Genomic DNA, 18,464 nt, shown 5'->3' with positions numbered 1-18,464 from the left:
AAATGCATCTGATTTCATGGCTGAAGAACAGATACAACTTTTTAGAGCACACATCTACAGCAATGTGTGAGAACGACTACAGTGAGAATGACAGATTAGATTTGCATCTAGAGAGTGCCTGGCCTGTGGGGATACTGAGGTCACTTCCACCAGAGGAACAAATCTGGCGACACTGCCTCAGGAAACACACTTTCCACGACAAGTGTCACAGGAGGGAACATGAATCTGGAGTTGAGCTGCCCTTCAATCACTGGGCAGGTTTTGAGTAATATGAGTTATAGTGACTTAGTTTCCTCATTTAGAAAATGTGGCTGGAAATGATTTTTGTAGGGTTGGTGTGCAGCTGTTTGATTGTTATTGCATAGATCGTCTCATTAAAATCTAACAATAATTTCCAGAGGTAGGTGTTATTTTTTCCATGTTATAGTTGAGAAAACCCAGACCAAGAGGCTGAGCAATGTGTCCACAGTCAACACCACAGGCAGAATTCAAGACCAAGTCCTTCAGACTCCCAGGCTTTTACAGAGCTGCATGCTACTTGTGTGGACGTTCCACCCAAGGATTGCTGTATATACAAGGGGAACATGTTTGCCCCTTAACTTCTAATACCCAGATCTTTCAATGTATAGAAAAGTGATATTTAGTAGAAGTAGAGCACAGATACCCCTTTGCATAAAAGCTTCAGAAGTGTGAATTTTCATTGATTTAGAGCAAAAATAGCCTGCTTCCAACAGATGGCAACAGCAAACACGCTTCAGATTACAAACTCAGAATTAGACTTCTTGACCCTAACATATTCATGGGGAGTTGGCTTCTGTACATAAACATGTAAGAAGATCCATAGTAAGAATTTACTACAGGCAATTTCTTTGAAAAATGTCAGCCTAATTTACTAAAGAAAAACACCCACCTGAAACTGTCTGTGAGGAGTAAGACAAACAGCCTCTATCAATGCTAATTGAAATTCTCACATCCACACCGACGATGCATAAAATTTACTTCTACAGTTATTCTTTCACCTTTAAACTGCAGTAAGTCCACACCAAAATACTAGCTTTTCAATCTCAGCATTCATGCATGGAAATTGATAATATTTCTTGTGATTATATTTACAAATTTAATACAGATGAAATCTTACTCGTTGCAAAACAGACAAGGTCTTCATAGATGGAATCTTACTCACTGCAAATCAGACAAGGTCTTTATTGTCTTATAAAAAGAGAGAAAACTGAATCTCCTGGCATAAGTTAGGAATTTGTTTCAAAAGCTGAACTTTATCATTTCTCAATGTTTACCACTTTAATATCATCCTTTTAACAAACCTGAATACTAGTACGTTTGGGCAAAATAGTTCATATTTTAACTCCCATAAAGAGACAGACACATAACATCAAATGAAATAGTGCACTTTTCCTTATGTCCACAATTACAAAGACTTATCCTATATATGTATACACACATATGAGTTTATTACTGTACATTAGAAAAATCTTTGTGTCATTCATCTAAAATGAGACTATGGTATCACCTTGCTCTTTAAGGATAATTTAGAAAGCTAAGAATTTGCTTCAATTCATCAAATCTAAATCTAGAATGCTAATTAAATATAACCTATTCATTATTCTATATAAAAATAATGTATAATATTTTCTATAAATAAAATTTGAAGTATGTTACCATCCCTTCTTCACTGATTAACCACAAAATATGAATTATTATTTCTTTGGAGGCAATTAGAAATTACGTCCTAATGTAATTTAAACGTCAGAAAAGGCTAAGAACCACACAGAGAGTTTTCACTAACAAGATATAAATTTTAAGAATATCACAGCTATGAAAAAAATATTTTCTGAGAGTACTGCAGATGGTTGATTCTTGCTTAGGTTTTCAACTGAAGGGTGTCTTGAATTGAAAAAAAAAAAAAAAAACTTACCTATACAGTGGTGAGCCAGGTACTGTACTAGGTCTAGGAGATTTTTTGAGGATTTAGTAAGGAGAAGTTGCTTTTGTTGCTATTGCATATTTAGGCTTCTCCTTCCATAGGAGGTAGTTCAATATAATACCAGCATCACTGGCCATGGAAAGAACTGCTGTCACTCTGACCAAGGCCTTTCAGATTAGAGAAAAGGCCAACTAATTTCTCATTCTATCAGAATAAGAAGTGGAAAGCTATTCATTCATTCATTCATTCATTCATCCACTTATTCAACAAAGAGTTACTAACCCTTTATTTTATATATGCCACATATATACTAGTGTCTGATAAAGCAGAAATAATGGCCACATTATATATATATATGTGTATATATATATATATATATATATACACATATATATATATAAAGGATGGGTAAAGGTCACTGGCCATATGGAACTTACAATCTATTTGTGTAAGAAGATATGTATATAATGAAATAGTTAGGAAGCAGAATGGCATGCTAGTAAAAGCATGGTAAAAGCAATGCAGAAAATAAGTAATATTAACATGTAAGCACTGAAAGACAGAATATAATCTATGAACTGCTATATTACTATCAAAATTCAGATACCTGTACCTTAGTTTTCCATTACACTTTATCATGAAGAAGAGCATTATTGGTAGTTAAAATAATTGAATCTCTAAACTAAGATAATTCTTTTCAGTTATATAAATAAAAGTTTAAGATAATAGAGCAATTTGTCACTATCTTTAGACAATATTAAAAGGAAACAGTATGTCCTAGAGAGGAAAAAGACAATTTCAAATAATTAAAATTAAAAACTATTTGTGGTTTGTTCAAAACAGTGTTTTGCATTGTTGTTTCTTACAAAATTGAGGTCTGTTTTTTCCTCTATTTACCAGTTATAAACATTTTTCTGTATACGTCCAATTAGGTACACTCAGACATATCTACACGCGAACTGACAATGTTCCCAGTAGGAGTGGTCATATACAAAGCTGTCTGCAAAGTGAATATATTGGCGTAGGGCTCCCGAAGCATCATATCAAGGCAGGCCTTGACATTTTTCAAAGTGGAGAGGGCATGTCACAATTAATTAGACAGGATGGCATTCTATTTTAGCAAAGCTTTTGTGCACTTCCCTACACAAAGAGCTAACCAGCTGATAATAAAAATGTCCTTCAAAGAAGGACTTAAGAGTGGAGACTAGCTATACAAAGAAGAGAAAGTTTCTTATACCTTTTTTTAACAGCTGAAAGTAATTAATGACAACATTTTTAGACGAAAAGACAATGAACAATTTGCAGGTACATAGGCCAGAAGGAAGACAATAAAGGTAGTCTAATCATATGTACAAGAAGCTTATTGAAAACAAACTATAAATATTTCCCCCTTGAGTATCATCAAAAGTCAAACTTACCTGATCGACTATCCAGAGGTCCAAAATCCAAAGAGTATTTCACGACGTGATAGTTGTTCCAAACATAAAGAAGGTTGTCCCTGGGGTTGTAATCCACAGCTGCTATGTACTGGTATGAATTGGGAAATGGTACATCCACCAAACTATCCTTACTTTGGTCAGTGTTATAAATGTAGTCAATCTTATTCCCTGTGGCCTCATTGTCATCATCCTCATATACAGATTTGACCACATACAGAATCCCGCAAATCATAAATGCATTGGAAGCTGATCTTTTATCATATGCAGTATCCCATGTCCCTTCAATCCGTAGAGTATAAGGGTTCAATTGACTAATGACAATTTTACCATTGTTTTGTTCTGTTGCATAGATCACCCAGAGCCCATTTTCATCCACTGCCAGGTCTATGTCAGATTTGCCTCCCCATCGGTAAGGAGAGGTATCATGGTAATTGGCATTTGCTATGATAGCCTCTCCACTCTTTATCCTGGTCCGCAAATCAAACTTTACTATGTTCCTGGTGCGTTCTTTGTTGAAAAACAAAGCTCCATCATACACTACAAATCCTGTGCCATCCACCCTGTGAGGGAGCTTGTAGGTTGTAGTTGGCCTTCCAGCAATGAAGTCATCCTTGGATGAGTACTCAGTCAGGGTATCAGTTCTGTAGGGAGTCCAGGGCATATAATAAATCTTGTCAGAAGCCTGCAGAGGGTCTTTGCACCATGCCCCAGACTGGTGGTCAGATTCAAACAAATGTTCACTCTGGTATACTCCTTTTAGTAGTCCAGGGCAAAGAAAAACTGTTGGAAGGGAAAGAGTTAAAATAATAAATATATTAATTTGAATATTGTCACATATTCTTAGTTTTTACCAAATGGACTGTACTTCTAACAAGAGATACCCACCACCACTTAATTATTTTGCTGCATTCTTCTGAGTATGCAAACCGTCTTACATATTGATTTTGACTTTTGTTCAAAATCATTTTGATTTCATCTGCTGAAAAATGTGGCCTCTCCATGAGTAGTTGTGTTTTCCTTTGATTTTTACCTTTGTAAACATGTTATACAATATTTTTGGATATACATATATAGATGTGATGTACGTCTATGTATTTTACAAATACAAAGGTTTATATAGAATATTTTTACTTATCTTATCTGGAAATTAAATATATGTATATGGATTTCACTCTGATATTAGCCATTCAATAATTTATCATTAAGAAATAAATATAAATCCAATAGTAAATAAGTATAATAATAAAGGAAAAGCAAAGCCCTGTAGTACAGGCCACTGAATCTTCTAGCAAAAAAACTCTTAAAGCTTCTATAGCACACACAGAGCATGCAACCCATACAATTAAAAATGAGTGATGGATGGATACTGGGAGGAAAAAGAGAAAGGAAGAAAAAGAAAGGAAAGAAGGAATAAGAAGAAAAGATGAAAGGTTACAGAGAAGAACCCAAGATCTAGATTTTAATCAGTTAAAAATGTCCTGTTAAATACAGTAGTATTGGAACTTAAAAACATGTACCTTTTACTGTTACATGAGAAGAACATTAAAAAACAAGATTACTTGCTACAATATTTTGCTGCTCATACTTCAGATCGAAAATGGGCAGGAATTATCTGATTTATTTGATTTTTAGTATGATTCAGTAGCGCATTCTGTGAATAGTGGTAAGAAGTTTTGGCTGGCTTGTAATGAAGGGACCATAAAGCAATGTTTCCCAGAGAGTGGTCCTTGAAGCACCTGTTTCAAGTGGATATTACACAGAAAGAAAACAGAGATCCTTAGCCATATGTTTAAGAAATATCGTATTAAATAGAATTGTGGCAGAGACTTGAATAGCTTTAGTGCATTAGCGAATCTCCAAGGCAGAAGTGGGGGGGGGGGGGGGGTGAGCAAATTTCACAAACTAATTTGATCGTGGAGCCCCCTTCCACAGAGCCTGTTTAAAGTGTAGTGTTCTGTTGAACCTGCTATGGGAAACACTGCTCTAGTATTTTTTTGCAAAGAAAACACACTGAAAAATAATCATGCAGTCCACTGTTATGTTTGAAGTGATTAGAACTGTATTGGATAGAGCAATTAAGAAAGCATAAGGAATTTGAATGTTGACCCATATTTTAATGATTAAAGTATTATTCTCTTGTTATTAGTGATTAGGTCTTCAACAGCAACTATAAGCCTGGATCCAATGGAAAACAATCTAAGATAAAACTCAGCTAGGATGTGCAGGTTATTAAAAAGGAAAGTATATTATTAAAGTGCCCAAAGTTTTACTTTTGTAGAAATGAAAAGTTTGAGGGCAAAGTTGGCTACCAAAATCTTCCATAGCAAAGATAGAGGGCCATCATCAATTTATACTCAATAATAAAGTTGATGATTAGAAGAATTTCACAGGATTCTAATATGATGGCTATAATTATAAAGAATTGGATAGGCATTGTGTCACCATTGCATATAAACTTTAGGTTTGTTAATAATCAGCCCATGGTAACTAAATTAATTTATTATAAGGCATTTCAGAAAACTATCTCCCCTTTTCCCCCAGTAGTTAAAAATTAAAGGAATGGGGAAAATCACACCAGAGCTATGGAAAATTATCTACTAGAGAAATAAAAACAGATCTAAAGTATTCACTATCCATCATCGTCTACCGGATTTCTAACTACTTATTTAAAAGTAAAGAGGAAGAAAATGCACGGTTGAAATTTTTACATGATTAAACTGTTTTAGGATAAAAGGATCAAACCAGCACTGGTCATCACAACAGATTAAAGTGAAGTTGAGCAGCAGAAGTAGTAAATAAATTTTCATAAAATCGATAAGAATTAATACAAAATTATTTTAACTAAATGTTAAACTGTTAAATAACTTAGCCTATAAATAGTATATAATTTATGAAAGGTATTTAATTACCTTTTTGTTCCACTTCTATTGGAGAGAGAGAAGTACAGAGAGAAAGGAGAAAAGAGAATAGATTAATGGTACGGTATTGGCCAAGCACTTTTTATTCACCTCTTCCAAACTGAAAGTTAATAATTTACTTCATTCACACTTGCTTTTTGAACATAATGTTTTTTTTTAAAAAAACATTTCCCTAGTAAAATTATTTGTTAAAAAAGCAACCATATTATAAACTTAAAAAAATATAGTACAGACTTGGAAAATGTAAGGCAAAAGTTAATCAAGCTAAGATTGAAAAAAACAAAAAACAAAAAACAAAAAACACAACATACAATTCCAAACTATAGACATAGGAAATTAAGATTCATAATAAGAACACCAATATTTCCCTTTTAAAGTTAGGAAGGTAATTATACATATAAAGCTTTCAAATAGTTTGACTTGCCTCATTTATAAAATATTATAGTTTATATCACCATTTAACATAATAGTCTTGCTTTTTACCCATCTCAAGGATTGATCTCTTCAGAAGAAACTACTCTGTAACTTGTTTCATAAGGCCTAAGATTTTCCATGTCAGTTTTATGAGAAATAAACCTCATGTGGTACACATTAACACGGAATTTCCTCACACTAAATAATGGATTCAGAATCTTTATTGAAGAAACTTCTCTCCCTCCCACTCATCAATATTTGATATTATGGAAAAATATCTTTCAGAAAAATCTGTTATCAGAGGGTTGACATAAATCATGAGCCACCTGTTCTGGCCTTTTCTGAAATTCTTAACTGAATCAACATACTCTTGTAAGAATAAATTCAGATCCTCAACCGTGTTATGGCTATGCATCTTTCAAATTAGATCCCATTATTATTTTTAAGGTACTGACCAATTCAGGTCAGGGAAAATTCTGGGAAATTGTAGCATTCATGTAACCGATCAAGCAGCATCTTGTTTATCTTATGAACATTTCTCTCATTAGAGACAATTTGCCCAAATCACAAAAAGAAGAAAAAAGGACCAACAAAAAACAAGAGGAAGAGTTGGAGGGAGAATGGGTTCATAACACAAACTTTAAAATCACAGATTGCAAATGATAGAAGTCTAAAAAACTTTGAACAGAATGGATAAACCAAAATAGTATTGCACAATGAATAAAACCCTAAGGAAGTTTCAAAACACAGGAGAAATACTGTTTGGGTAATTGCATTTAGGTGAGATTTTGTGCTTTGACCTAAGCTGTTGTCTTCTATTGTCAAAATCACATTCATTTCTCCCCATTCACTTTTTTTGAAAGCTCAATATTACATGTGTTAGAACGCAAAGCTAGTATATGCCAAAAGTTATGCTTAAGAAGTTGCAAATGTAGTTTTTTAAAAAGATTCCTTATCTCATTAATATACAAATCTTATTTTAATCGTATTTCTAGGACTCTTTTAGCAATTCTATACTCTTACAGTTTACCATTAGGTTCAATCTTTACTGAGTGACTGCAGTGTTCATTGGACTATATGCCTCACTACATATCAGTTAAACTCTTAAGACATGCACTTCATGCTCTGAATAGAATACTAACAAATCTGGGTTCAGACTGACAACTAGAAGAAGCATAACTAAGCACCTTAAGAAATTATTCAATCAATAGTCTCAAAAGTTTGGACTCAAGGCACATTACAATGAAAATGGAGGTTGGGAGTGGGAAGTCATACTAAAGTTGACATTTTTTCAACAACTAGGTTACAAAAGAATTTCTAGAACTAATTTTGTTCCTTGAAATACATCTAAATATATATCCTTTTGAGAACTGTATATAGAAGGTTTATATTCTGAAACATCAAATGTGTACTCATACAACTGGAGTTTTATTTTACATAAAACTCTTCATATTATTCTAAAGCACAGTTACCCTAACTTCTTGGCAACTAGTATTTCCCTTTTCAACAACTACTAAATGAGGAAGATGGGATATGTGATCAAAAGTATTGATATTTGTTATTCTCATCGCTTCTCTGCCTTTTGGCTAAGATCAAGTGTTATTTGTTATTCTGTAAATACTATCTTATAATTTAATGGATATTGTTATTATTTTTAAAAATTTTAATGGCTATTTATTTCTGAGAGAGAGACAGAGTATGAGCGAGGGAGAAGGCAGAGAGAGATGGAGACACAGAATCTAAAGCAGGCTTCAGGCTCTGAGCTGTCAGCACAGAGCCTGATGCAGGGCTCGAAACCACAAGCTGTTAGATCATGACCTGAGCCAAAGTCAGATGCTCAACCGACTGAGCCACCCAGGCATCCCTGGATATTGTTATTTTTAAAGAACTTTTACTTCTATCTTCTCAATTGTCATTAGGTAAAATTTTAATGCTCTGGTCTCAGTCTAAGAATTGGTATAAGCTGTGGCTTAAGTAAAGCGTGTTTCTGTTACTTGCTGGTTACTCAAAATTAAGATTTATTAGGCAGTTTCACTTTGGAGAAAATTATTATGTTCTTGCCTATGTCATGACTGGCTGTAGCTCATTTATCATTTATTTGCTATTTTCAAGACTCTAGTAAAACAATCCTATAATTTAAGTAGAAACAAGCATACACAAATCATATTCCCTTTAACAAAAAGTGGCAAGGCAAACATAATTTGTCACTGAAAAGCTTAGTAAGATCGAGGATTAGCCAGTCACTGTCCATCATGTGGTTCTGACTCTAGAAGCTTCTTTCCCCTGGGGAAACAAACAAACAAACAAACAAACAAACAAAAAACACTCATACAAACAAACTGTATGGACACAAGTTAACACCCTTGACACTATATCCTTCATAATGCCTGGTGCATAAGTACTCAGTGAATAGCTGCTGAATTAATATATAATCAAAATAGAGGTGATTAATTCTGCTTCTTAATGTCTTAAGCATGGAGTAAAAAGAAAAAAAAATGGTGAAAAGAATCTAGATTTGCTATATATAATCATATGTGCAATGTATTATCTGTACAATGCCTTTGTATTTTAATGGATGTGGAGGAAGGTGCAATTCATGTGCAATATGTATCTCCAACTAATTAAGTGTAAAACTGGAGGGAAAAAAAGGGAAATAAGAAAAACTATACGAATAGTCTTGAGAATTATATCGGAGAGAACAAAGTGTTGCTATAAAACAGCCTGTAATGATCTAAAAACACAGACCAAAAATACTCCCTTCTCTCCTCTCTGTAATGAGATCATAAATAAATGAATCGTACGATGAAAACTGGGTTCAGCCTTCTTCAGTACCTCCTGTCTTTCTTTTGGTCTGGTCCAATATCCTGAATTCTGGCATTATAGTGTCACTGTTCATTTCCAATCCTCTGTGGAACTAGTTACTCTCTTTTTTTCTCTCTTCACTTTTAATCCCCAAACTATTTTTATTGTCCATTCAGCCTCTGCAAATATGTTTATATATTTCCTCAAAGTGATTTCATTGTTGTCCTTTGTCAAACTTAATGTTGTAAGCTATATCCTGTGGTTAGAGTAAATGACAAATTCAAACTAAGGGTAATTTTATTCTGTATAAAAGGCAGAAACAGGAAAGAAAAAAAGACTAGTAAATTTTGTCTTTATTTCCCAACAGTTCATAAAAGAGAAATAATATATAGCCAATAGCCATGTTATTGTTTAGAAAAAATAAGATGTTATTAGTTTTATCCATATCTATACCATATGCAGTACTTTTGAATTGCATTTTTTAATTAGAAAAGGTATGGATGAGAGAGCATATGCACGCATTGCCAGTCCTTTCCAAATTGCATTGCAAATTACAGAGAAATAAAATTGTTGCGTGCTAAAAATTGTTAGAACTAAATTGTCATAACTAAGAACTATGAAATTGTATCTAATTCTAATATAGGTTAAATTTTCTTTTATTTTAAACTGTAAGTCGTACTAGATATTTCCCATCCATGTTATATAATCCAATGATGCCTCTATATTTCTGTAACATACAAATAAAAATATTTATGGGGAACAAGAGATAGTTATACGACATTAAAAATTATAAGTACCTTTTTTATCATTTAAATTTATTATTATTTTAAACAGCATTATTTTCTTGGTTACATTTGGCTTGGACTATTAAAATACCCTTATCACTGGCCAGCTGGGCAGTGAAGGAGACAGCAATAAAGGAAACTAAGTGAGTAATAAAAAATCAGTCTTGGATGAAAATTTGCTGGTGTATCATCTATAAAAAAGGCCATCTATAAGTGAATAATCAGAAGTTTACAATAATACTTTCACTTCTATACCACTCTATACTTTAACAAAATGTTTTCATATGAATCACTTGATTTAGTTCTTCAAACAACACTGTGATGTGGTATTTGTTATTCCTACATCAAAGATGATTCAACAAAAACTCAAGGGTTAAAGGAGTTGACTAAGAACAACCTTGACAGATGGAAGAGTCTGTCATTTGTGTAATAAACACTGGCTCTCACTACCTGTAAACTCAATGAAAGTGTTTGTTGCATTCTTGCTCTCCATTTCCTTTCTGTCAAGAAATTCATGTGAGAGTGCACTTTGGAGGACATATTTAACACAAATGGAATCTTCCTGAGGGTAAGCACTCTGTTACAAGAACATTCGCTAAGCATGTGCCATGTGCCATATATTGCCCTGAAGTTTTTCATACAGTACTCATTCAATCATCTCTGAGAAACCTTATGAAGTAGATATTCTCTTTATCTTAACTTTTCAAATGAAGAAACAGGTCCCTTCCATCTGTCTCAAAGAGGCACTGCTCTCTGATTAGTGAGTGGTAGAGTTGAAATTCAAATACAAGTGATCTTATCCATTGTTGCATCTCCAATATGCAGCACGTAAGAAAAGTTCAATTAGTGTTTCTTAAGCCTCCATGCAATGATGAGTCGTACTGTAGTATTTTCAGGGAATGAGACTGCATGTCATGTTTTTCAGGGCTTTTAACCCTGAGACTACTGATGCAAAGCCTCTCCAAAGAAGACAAAATAATAATAATTTTCTAAAAAAAAAAAGTTTCCTCATTTCTTGCCCAAGGAAACAAGATGTTTCTTATCACCAGAAACAAAACTGTGCTGAATACCTCATGTCCTGTTAATTCTCATTATTCTGAAACAGAGAAAATTCTCTTTTTCTATTTCACATACACCAATAAAATACAGAAGCACTTCAGTAAATAGAAATAAAAAAGACCTGTGAAGTTCATTAATTTTGGTATACTTCATATCAAAAATTCTGACAAACATCTGTCTCTTTCAGTAAATAAGGTGCTAATCCTTTATTTAATGAAAAGACATGGGTAATCTCTGCAGCTCAGCTTCTAAATTATGTTTTTCAAGTAATAGCCGTGCACTGGTGAATAAAAGTGCTGCCCAAGCACCTCTGTATTACAATGGCTTTATATAATGTGTTTCCAAAATTATTACCTTCTAATGAATTTCATCTTGGAGTGTGTAGATTGAAAATGTCAATAATTTACAAGATGCTTTCAGTAGCCACATTCTAATTCAAACACTTAAATACAATATCAATAGAGGGTGCAGAAACTGAAACTACTTTTTATTTTGTATTAACTTGCCATCCTTTTGATGGATCTGTAAAATCTTCCTGCTAATTTAGCCTTTTAAAAGAAAACGGTGCTATTAGTAGGCTCTTTGGAGAATATATCAGTAATAGCTTCTAGTAAAAATAATAATTTTTCTAAAATATTATTGGTAGTAAAGACAACATTACATTTGGTTCATCAATGATGTACCCCCATCATAATGACCTGTTACCACTGTGTAACAACAGCATGGCATTTAAAGTTGCTGAACAAGAAACAAAGGCAGAGTCCCCTCAGAGTGTGTAAGACTATAATGTATATTTATATTAGGTCCACTGAATGTACTTGTTATTTGCAAGACCTTTAGAGCTGTGAATACAGAGACATGTAATTATAATCATAACACCTAACTTACTGAATGTGTAACTATGTGAATAGTTTTCCTGAGGATCATTTTATTTAACCCTCAGAGAAACTTTGTGGATTTGGTGGTTCTTTTACGAACATGTTACAGAGAAGGAACTGATCTCTGCCTCAGGAAAAATTGCAGTCTAACAATTGGTGATTTTCAGTGCACTTATTTACCAACAATAAGCTATTTTGAAATGCTTGCAGAGGAACTTGTGTAAAGAGATAAAAAACATACAAAAATAGAAGTGAGTAGCAGAGAGAAGGCATCGTTAAGAGACGTTGTAGTTAAAAATAAAACAACAGTTTGACTACAAACTGTTCTAACTTCTTGTGTAAAATGTCATCCATTTGTTCCTGAGAAATATATTTTTGACTGATTCCTGTTACTAGGTTCTATGCATCCAGCTCTGGAGATGCAATAAATGAGATCTTTAAAATTCATCTAATCTAATCCTACATATTTAGTAAATATGTTGTAATTACTGTGGTTTGGGGGCTGAATTCTTTTAGATGTCATTTATTCTCAGCCAATATGTTACAAATAAAAAATCAAATGAAGCCAGAGAATTAGATATTAGCCCCAAATCACAATTTACTTTTAAACTCTTAATAGTATTAAAAACAAATTATTAAGTAATGTAATATTTTTTTTTTTATTTGTTTCACAATTTTATGTATTGTGAGGGCAGGAACGACTGCTCTAATTTTACTGATGAGAAAGATCAGAAGCTGAAAGAAATCAAGTTACTTTACTTTTTTTTTTTTTTTTACTTTATTTTATTTTTTAAATTTTTGAGAGAGAGAGAGCACACACAGGATTTTTCCATTTCTATGTCTTATTAATCCTATAGCCTAATCATATTCTTCATAATGGTTTATTCATTCTTATTTCATATACTCTACACTTCCATATATTTTTCAACTTTCTCTCACTCTGTTGCCCTTGTTCAGAATGCCTCATGTCTTCTCCTATTTCTAGTTAAGCCAAATTCTACAGTAGGTTTGAAGTTCTTCCTTCATGATTACTGCTTTATTTAGCAGTCCCATGTTGAATAAATGTGTGATTTCAGCTTAGTTTGTGGGGAGGGAGGTGTCCAATAATGTTCTAGTCTGAGGATTGGCAAGCCTTTTCTGCAAAGGGCCAGATAGTAAGTGACACTTTGAGAGACACATACAGGCTGCACTGCATAGCTGCTGTCATCACCGTTGTCGTCGTCATCTTTTTTTTTTTTTTTAACATCTCTTAATTAAAAAATGTAAAAGGCATACTTAGCTCATGGGCTAGTAGAAAAACAATCCAATGGATGTTTATCCCATGGCCACTGCTTGCCAATATCTATTCTAGTTCATTTCAATTATACTGTCTCATTTACCATTCTCTTGGCACCCGGTATTTTTGCCTTCTCCTGGAAACATTTGAAGGTTCTTGAAGGCAGTATAGTCTCTATCATACACCCAGGCATTACTGGGTTAGATTTCATTGTCCTGTTATAAGTGGTGGTAAATAAATGTTGGCACTGACATGCTTTTAAAACCACAGGCAAATGGCTCCAAATATAAACTTCGTATGGTTTCTTCAATGATATCAACAAAAGAGAAGAAGACAAATCTTACAGATAGCAAAGCGTGTCTTTTATTTCCGCTAAGAAGGCACAAAAATTCTCCGTAGGTAGAACATCTTATCCCTCTACAGTGGAGTCCATTATCTCTTTAGCTACCTATACAACTGCACATTGCAAAATATTTATTCTACAATCAATTGCTAGGATGATTTTGTAATCTCTGTGAAGTTTCTCCTTAATATTAAAACAATAAGTTTTAATATTAGTAAAATAGTAAATAATGCTATTTACTTAGCATTTATACTATATTAGCCTATTTGCCAAATATATTATCTATATCATCTTATTCAATCTTCACAACAACTCTGTTGAGATTATAGTCACCATTATACAGATGGGGAGACTGAGTACAGAGGCCACTAACTAGCAATTGGTAGAGGTGGCATTTGAACTTCTAAGCCTACACGCTTAACCTCTATGCTTTGCTCTTTGGCTAATAAGAAAGGGATTAGGGCAAAAATAATGAGGATAACTAATATTAATTGAGTGCTTACTGTTTACTAGCTTATGGTTTTAAATAATTTACACATATTATCCACTTAACAATTACATTACTGCCATAAAGTAGACAGTATTACTACTTCAATATTGGAAAAAAAGAAACCATGATACAGATAAATTAACATGACAGACCAGGATCCAATGCCAGGCCTCTGATATCAGAAACCAAGTGCTAAACCACTATCTTACAAGTACATGGTACTTGCATTATTTGTTATCGTTGAATAATTTCATTAACTGAGCGAGGGAATAGAGTTCTCACCTACCTCTATTACTTTCTAAGTGCCAGCCCTGCTCCACCCATTAAGTTATATTTAATGGGTATAGAAAATACCGTTTTTGATGTCCTGCTGTCAGTGACAATATCTGATTGTGATTGCAACAAAGAAACAAAAAGTTTTTTAAAGTTAGTATTAATAACTGGCAATAATGCATATTGAAAAAAATTATTATACTGACTTTTTGCTAAAGAACTTCTCAGAACCATCTAGTTAAGATCTGTTTTCAGACAAGAGGCTTTCTCTGGATATCTTTTAGGGCAGTGTCAGATTCCAGACTCACAAGGCACAGTTGGTCACTGTAAAGTGAGGGGCCAGTGTTTGACTTAAATCAATAATGTCTGCAGAGGTGAAACAAATGCAGGGGTAGAAGGATTAAATGTGCCAAAAAGGAAAGTGGCATACATAAAATCGTTTGCTACTTTTTTTCCTAATTGAAGGGGAAAAAAACATGTTTTATTAATTTTGGAGCTTAGAAAACTATAGAAGTAGCAGTTTTCTCATAGGAGTTTCCTGTTTCTTTAATTCTTCAGGGTCCATCATAGTGTATCTGTGACAATTCTGTGTCAAGACGCCCTTGGCCCAGCCAAACATAGTTAATTGTGTAGTAAACAATTTCTACTTATTTCCGACTTGCAGTGGAAAACATTCACAATGGGGTCTAGCTCAACAATGTTATAATATTTGACCCAGGAACTGTGTGCTCCTGAGAAAGAGGGCAGATTCTTCACAATCTGGTTTCCTTATGGACTTATGTCCTTCCTTTGAAAGACAGTGACAGAAGGAATAAAGATTCCTTAAACGAGAGTTGTGCATTAGCTAGGTCAAAGTGAGGTAACAAAATGAGCAGACAGCCCCCCAAATGTATGTAATGCAGTACAATACCCAAAGCTAAGATATTAAATCTAAAATTAAATTAAAACAAACAGACAACAAAGTGTGTTTTCCCTCCCATTCTTTATAACACTCAACCAACATCTGTTCAGTAATTCACTGAATGCACTTTTTGTTTATTTTACTGAAATGTGTCAGTTGAGAGGAAAAACAGAGTTTTAGGGAATGAAACAAGTCATTACATTATTCTTTTCCTATTGGACTGGTGGCAACATACTTCACTGTCTGTTTAAACTAACTAGCCTCCAACTGTTTGTAGAAGCAGCTCCCTGTAAAGGATCATAAGAATGAATTTGCTCGTTAGAGCACCACGTAAGGCACTATCAGTGGTATAATATTATTAGTGTCTATTGTTGTTGTTTACTTTTTAGTGAAATAACCTTCCTTGGAGACAAAATTAAATAAAAAAGCAATTGATATCTAGTCAACTGCAGTTGGTATTTATTAAAATTTTAATTTCTTCTGTGTAGGCACAACATGAAGTATATACAATTTTTATGAAGTATTTATGTAAGTACTATTATTATGTCTACTGTATTAGGTCATTATTTTAAAAAATACAACATTAAATACAAATACATTTCAGATAGAAAATATATCTCCTTAGAAACCCTCACACTGTGACATACTCTGTTAATCTACTAGAAAGTTAGTTGTATATATTCAAGGACTCTCTCCATTTTCTTCACTGCTGTGTCCCACCATCCAGAATAGTACCTGGAATGTGGAAGCTATTCAGTAAATAGTTTGAATTCGTTGAATCAGTACATCTCTTACCTTTGATGCTTTTGAATAAGTGGTATAACTTTACTCATATTACCAAAGGCAAAATAAAGGGAAACGAAATTTTAAAATAAAATGTAGATGTGGATTGTGTAACTGCTATGCTGAAGTGAATATTTTCTAAATATGAGGTTTAATAAATCCATGTGATTTTTAGCTTAATATCTAATTACTAAAACAAAACAAAACAAAAAACTACTATACTCTGTTCCATTGTGCTACATTTTACAATAATGAATACTGAAAACAAAATAGCTTGCAATTTTGGGCATTTTTAAATATGAATGAATAAATGCATAATTTGAAACAAGCATTTACGACAACAATAGCTAACAGTTGTTGAATGTTTACTGTGTGAAAACACTATTAACTCATTTAATTATCAAAACAGCTCTTTAAGGTAAGTATATATTGTCACCATTTTATAGATGAAGAAAGTATGGGATAGAGAAATTAATTAACAAATCTTAAGGTCACAAGTCTAGTAAGAAACAGAACTAGGATTTGAAAAAAGATAATCTTGGCTGTAAGATTTATGCTCATTGGATGGTCTGCATAGTCTCCCAAGAAGATTACTGGTCATTTTATATTGACTAATTTTTCTCACCCAGAAAATGAAGTAACACAATGGTGCGATACACTATTTCAAACTTAACAAAGTTTGAAAAATAGATTCAAAGTATGATATTTTGCATGAAATCTCAAGTTGTGAATTTTGGCTGATTTGCCACTTATCGAAAAACTACGTGACCTCCGAATCTGGTATCTACTTTTATTCTACTTTGCTTTTACTTTATTTTATTATCATTCTTTTAAGAGAGAAAGAGCATGTCAGTGGGAGAGAGGGGCAGAGGGAGAGGGAGGGGGAATCTTAAGCAGGCTCCATGCTCAGCAAACAGCCTGACATGGGGCTCCATCTCACCACAGACCATGAGGTCATGACCTCAGCCAAAATCAAGAGTCAGAAGTTTCACTGACTGAGCCACCCAGGAGCCCCTGGTATCTACTTTTAAGTAAATGACATATACATTTGGAAATAGAGTATGGAGGTAAGTTTTACGTTTCTTAGATTTCTCACATGGTATTTTTTCATCCCAAACAATGGCGTCTTAACTCACAAGTCTTCCCTGAATATCAGCTCACTTGTTACATGTGTAACATGGGTTCATCAGATCATGGTGAGGTTCTATGCTCTATTGTGTCTACCAGTTTTAGAGAGGAGAGATGTGAGATGGGAAATAATAAATCCTTCACAACAACAGTAAGACTCAAGAGCTTATACCATCAAAGGAAAAAGAGAATACAAAATTCTGGTGTGCAGCAGCCTATGAGAATGGGTTTTCCTTCTTTTTGAAATCAAATGTAGTTTCTACAACTACTGAAGAACTGATGTCTGCACATCATGTCTACGTTAAATTTATGCATTTGGAGAAGCCAGCAGGTCTAATGAATCTTCTCCCTCAGCTTAGTCAACTATATATTGTCTATTTGAATTCAGGGCCATTAAATACTTGCAAAGTGTTTACTGCTCTATACATATTATTGGTCCTGTCACTGAACGGTGCCCTCTCTCTGTTTTATAGCTAATGTAGCATTTCTCCATGGCATCAATAGATTAAAACATTTACTACCAGAAAAAGTATGTGAAAACGGAACAAGCTCATTTTGCTACAAGCTAACTCAATAAATCTGTCTAGTTTACTGATGTTCACTTTCATTTAAAATTGGTACATATTTATCTTGCACACTTCAAGAAGGCAGAGAGATAAATTGTTTTTCTGCTTTTGCTTCTGGCAGCAATGCTACTTTGTTAATATTAATAAATGGCAGTTTAATAGGACCAGATCTATATTTCTGATATGTAGTTGGGAATATTCAGAAAGGGCCAATGAAGGGTATATTAAGACTTTAAAAGAATTTATTTATCGTTTCTAGAGCCATATGACTCCTTCACTAGAGAAAGAAGCAAGACAGTTGAAGTTAATTGGTTTAATTTTATGACGTTTGATGCCTTTCTTAAAGCTACCACCAAAAAAAAATGGGTCATTAACAAACTTAGTTTATTTGCATTTGGACAAATAAAAAAGCAAATTCAGTCCATAGTCTTAAACTCATAATGGAAGGATAAACAAAATGTTTGAAA

General features: G+C 33.6%; 1 protein-coding gene across 23 annotated transcripts in view; it reads right to left on the bottom strand.

The window, feature by feature from the left end:
* ADGRL3 (adhesion G protein-coupled receptor L3) overlaps positions 1-18,464 on the bottom strand; it is an 824,470-nt gene that overhangs the window by 279,080 nt on the left and 526,926 nt on the right. For all 23 annotated transcript variants that reach the window (XM_078446071.2, XM_078446073.2, XM_078446079.2 and 20 more), the window contains one exon: positions 3,361-4,161. In XM_078446071.2, the coding sequence (XP_078302197.1) occupies positions 3,361-4,161 (801 nt within the window). The remainder of the gene's footprint in view (positions 1-3,360; positions 4,162-18,464) is intronic.

This window comes from Panthera onca, chromosome B1 (genome assembly GCF_046562875.1).
Source record: "Panthera onca isolate mPanOnc1 chromosome B1, mPanOnc1 haplotype 2, whole genome shotgun sequence".
Lineage (NCBI taxonomy): Eukaryota > Metazoa > Chordata > Mammalia > Carnivora > Felidae > Panthera > Panthera onca.
Note: the sequence above shows the minus strand (reverse complement) of the source record. Positions and strands in the feature narration are given on the sequence as shown.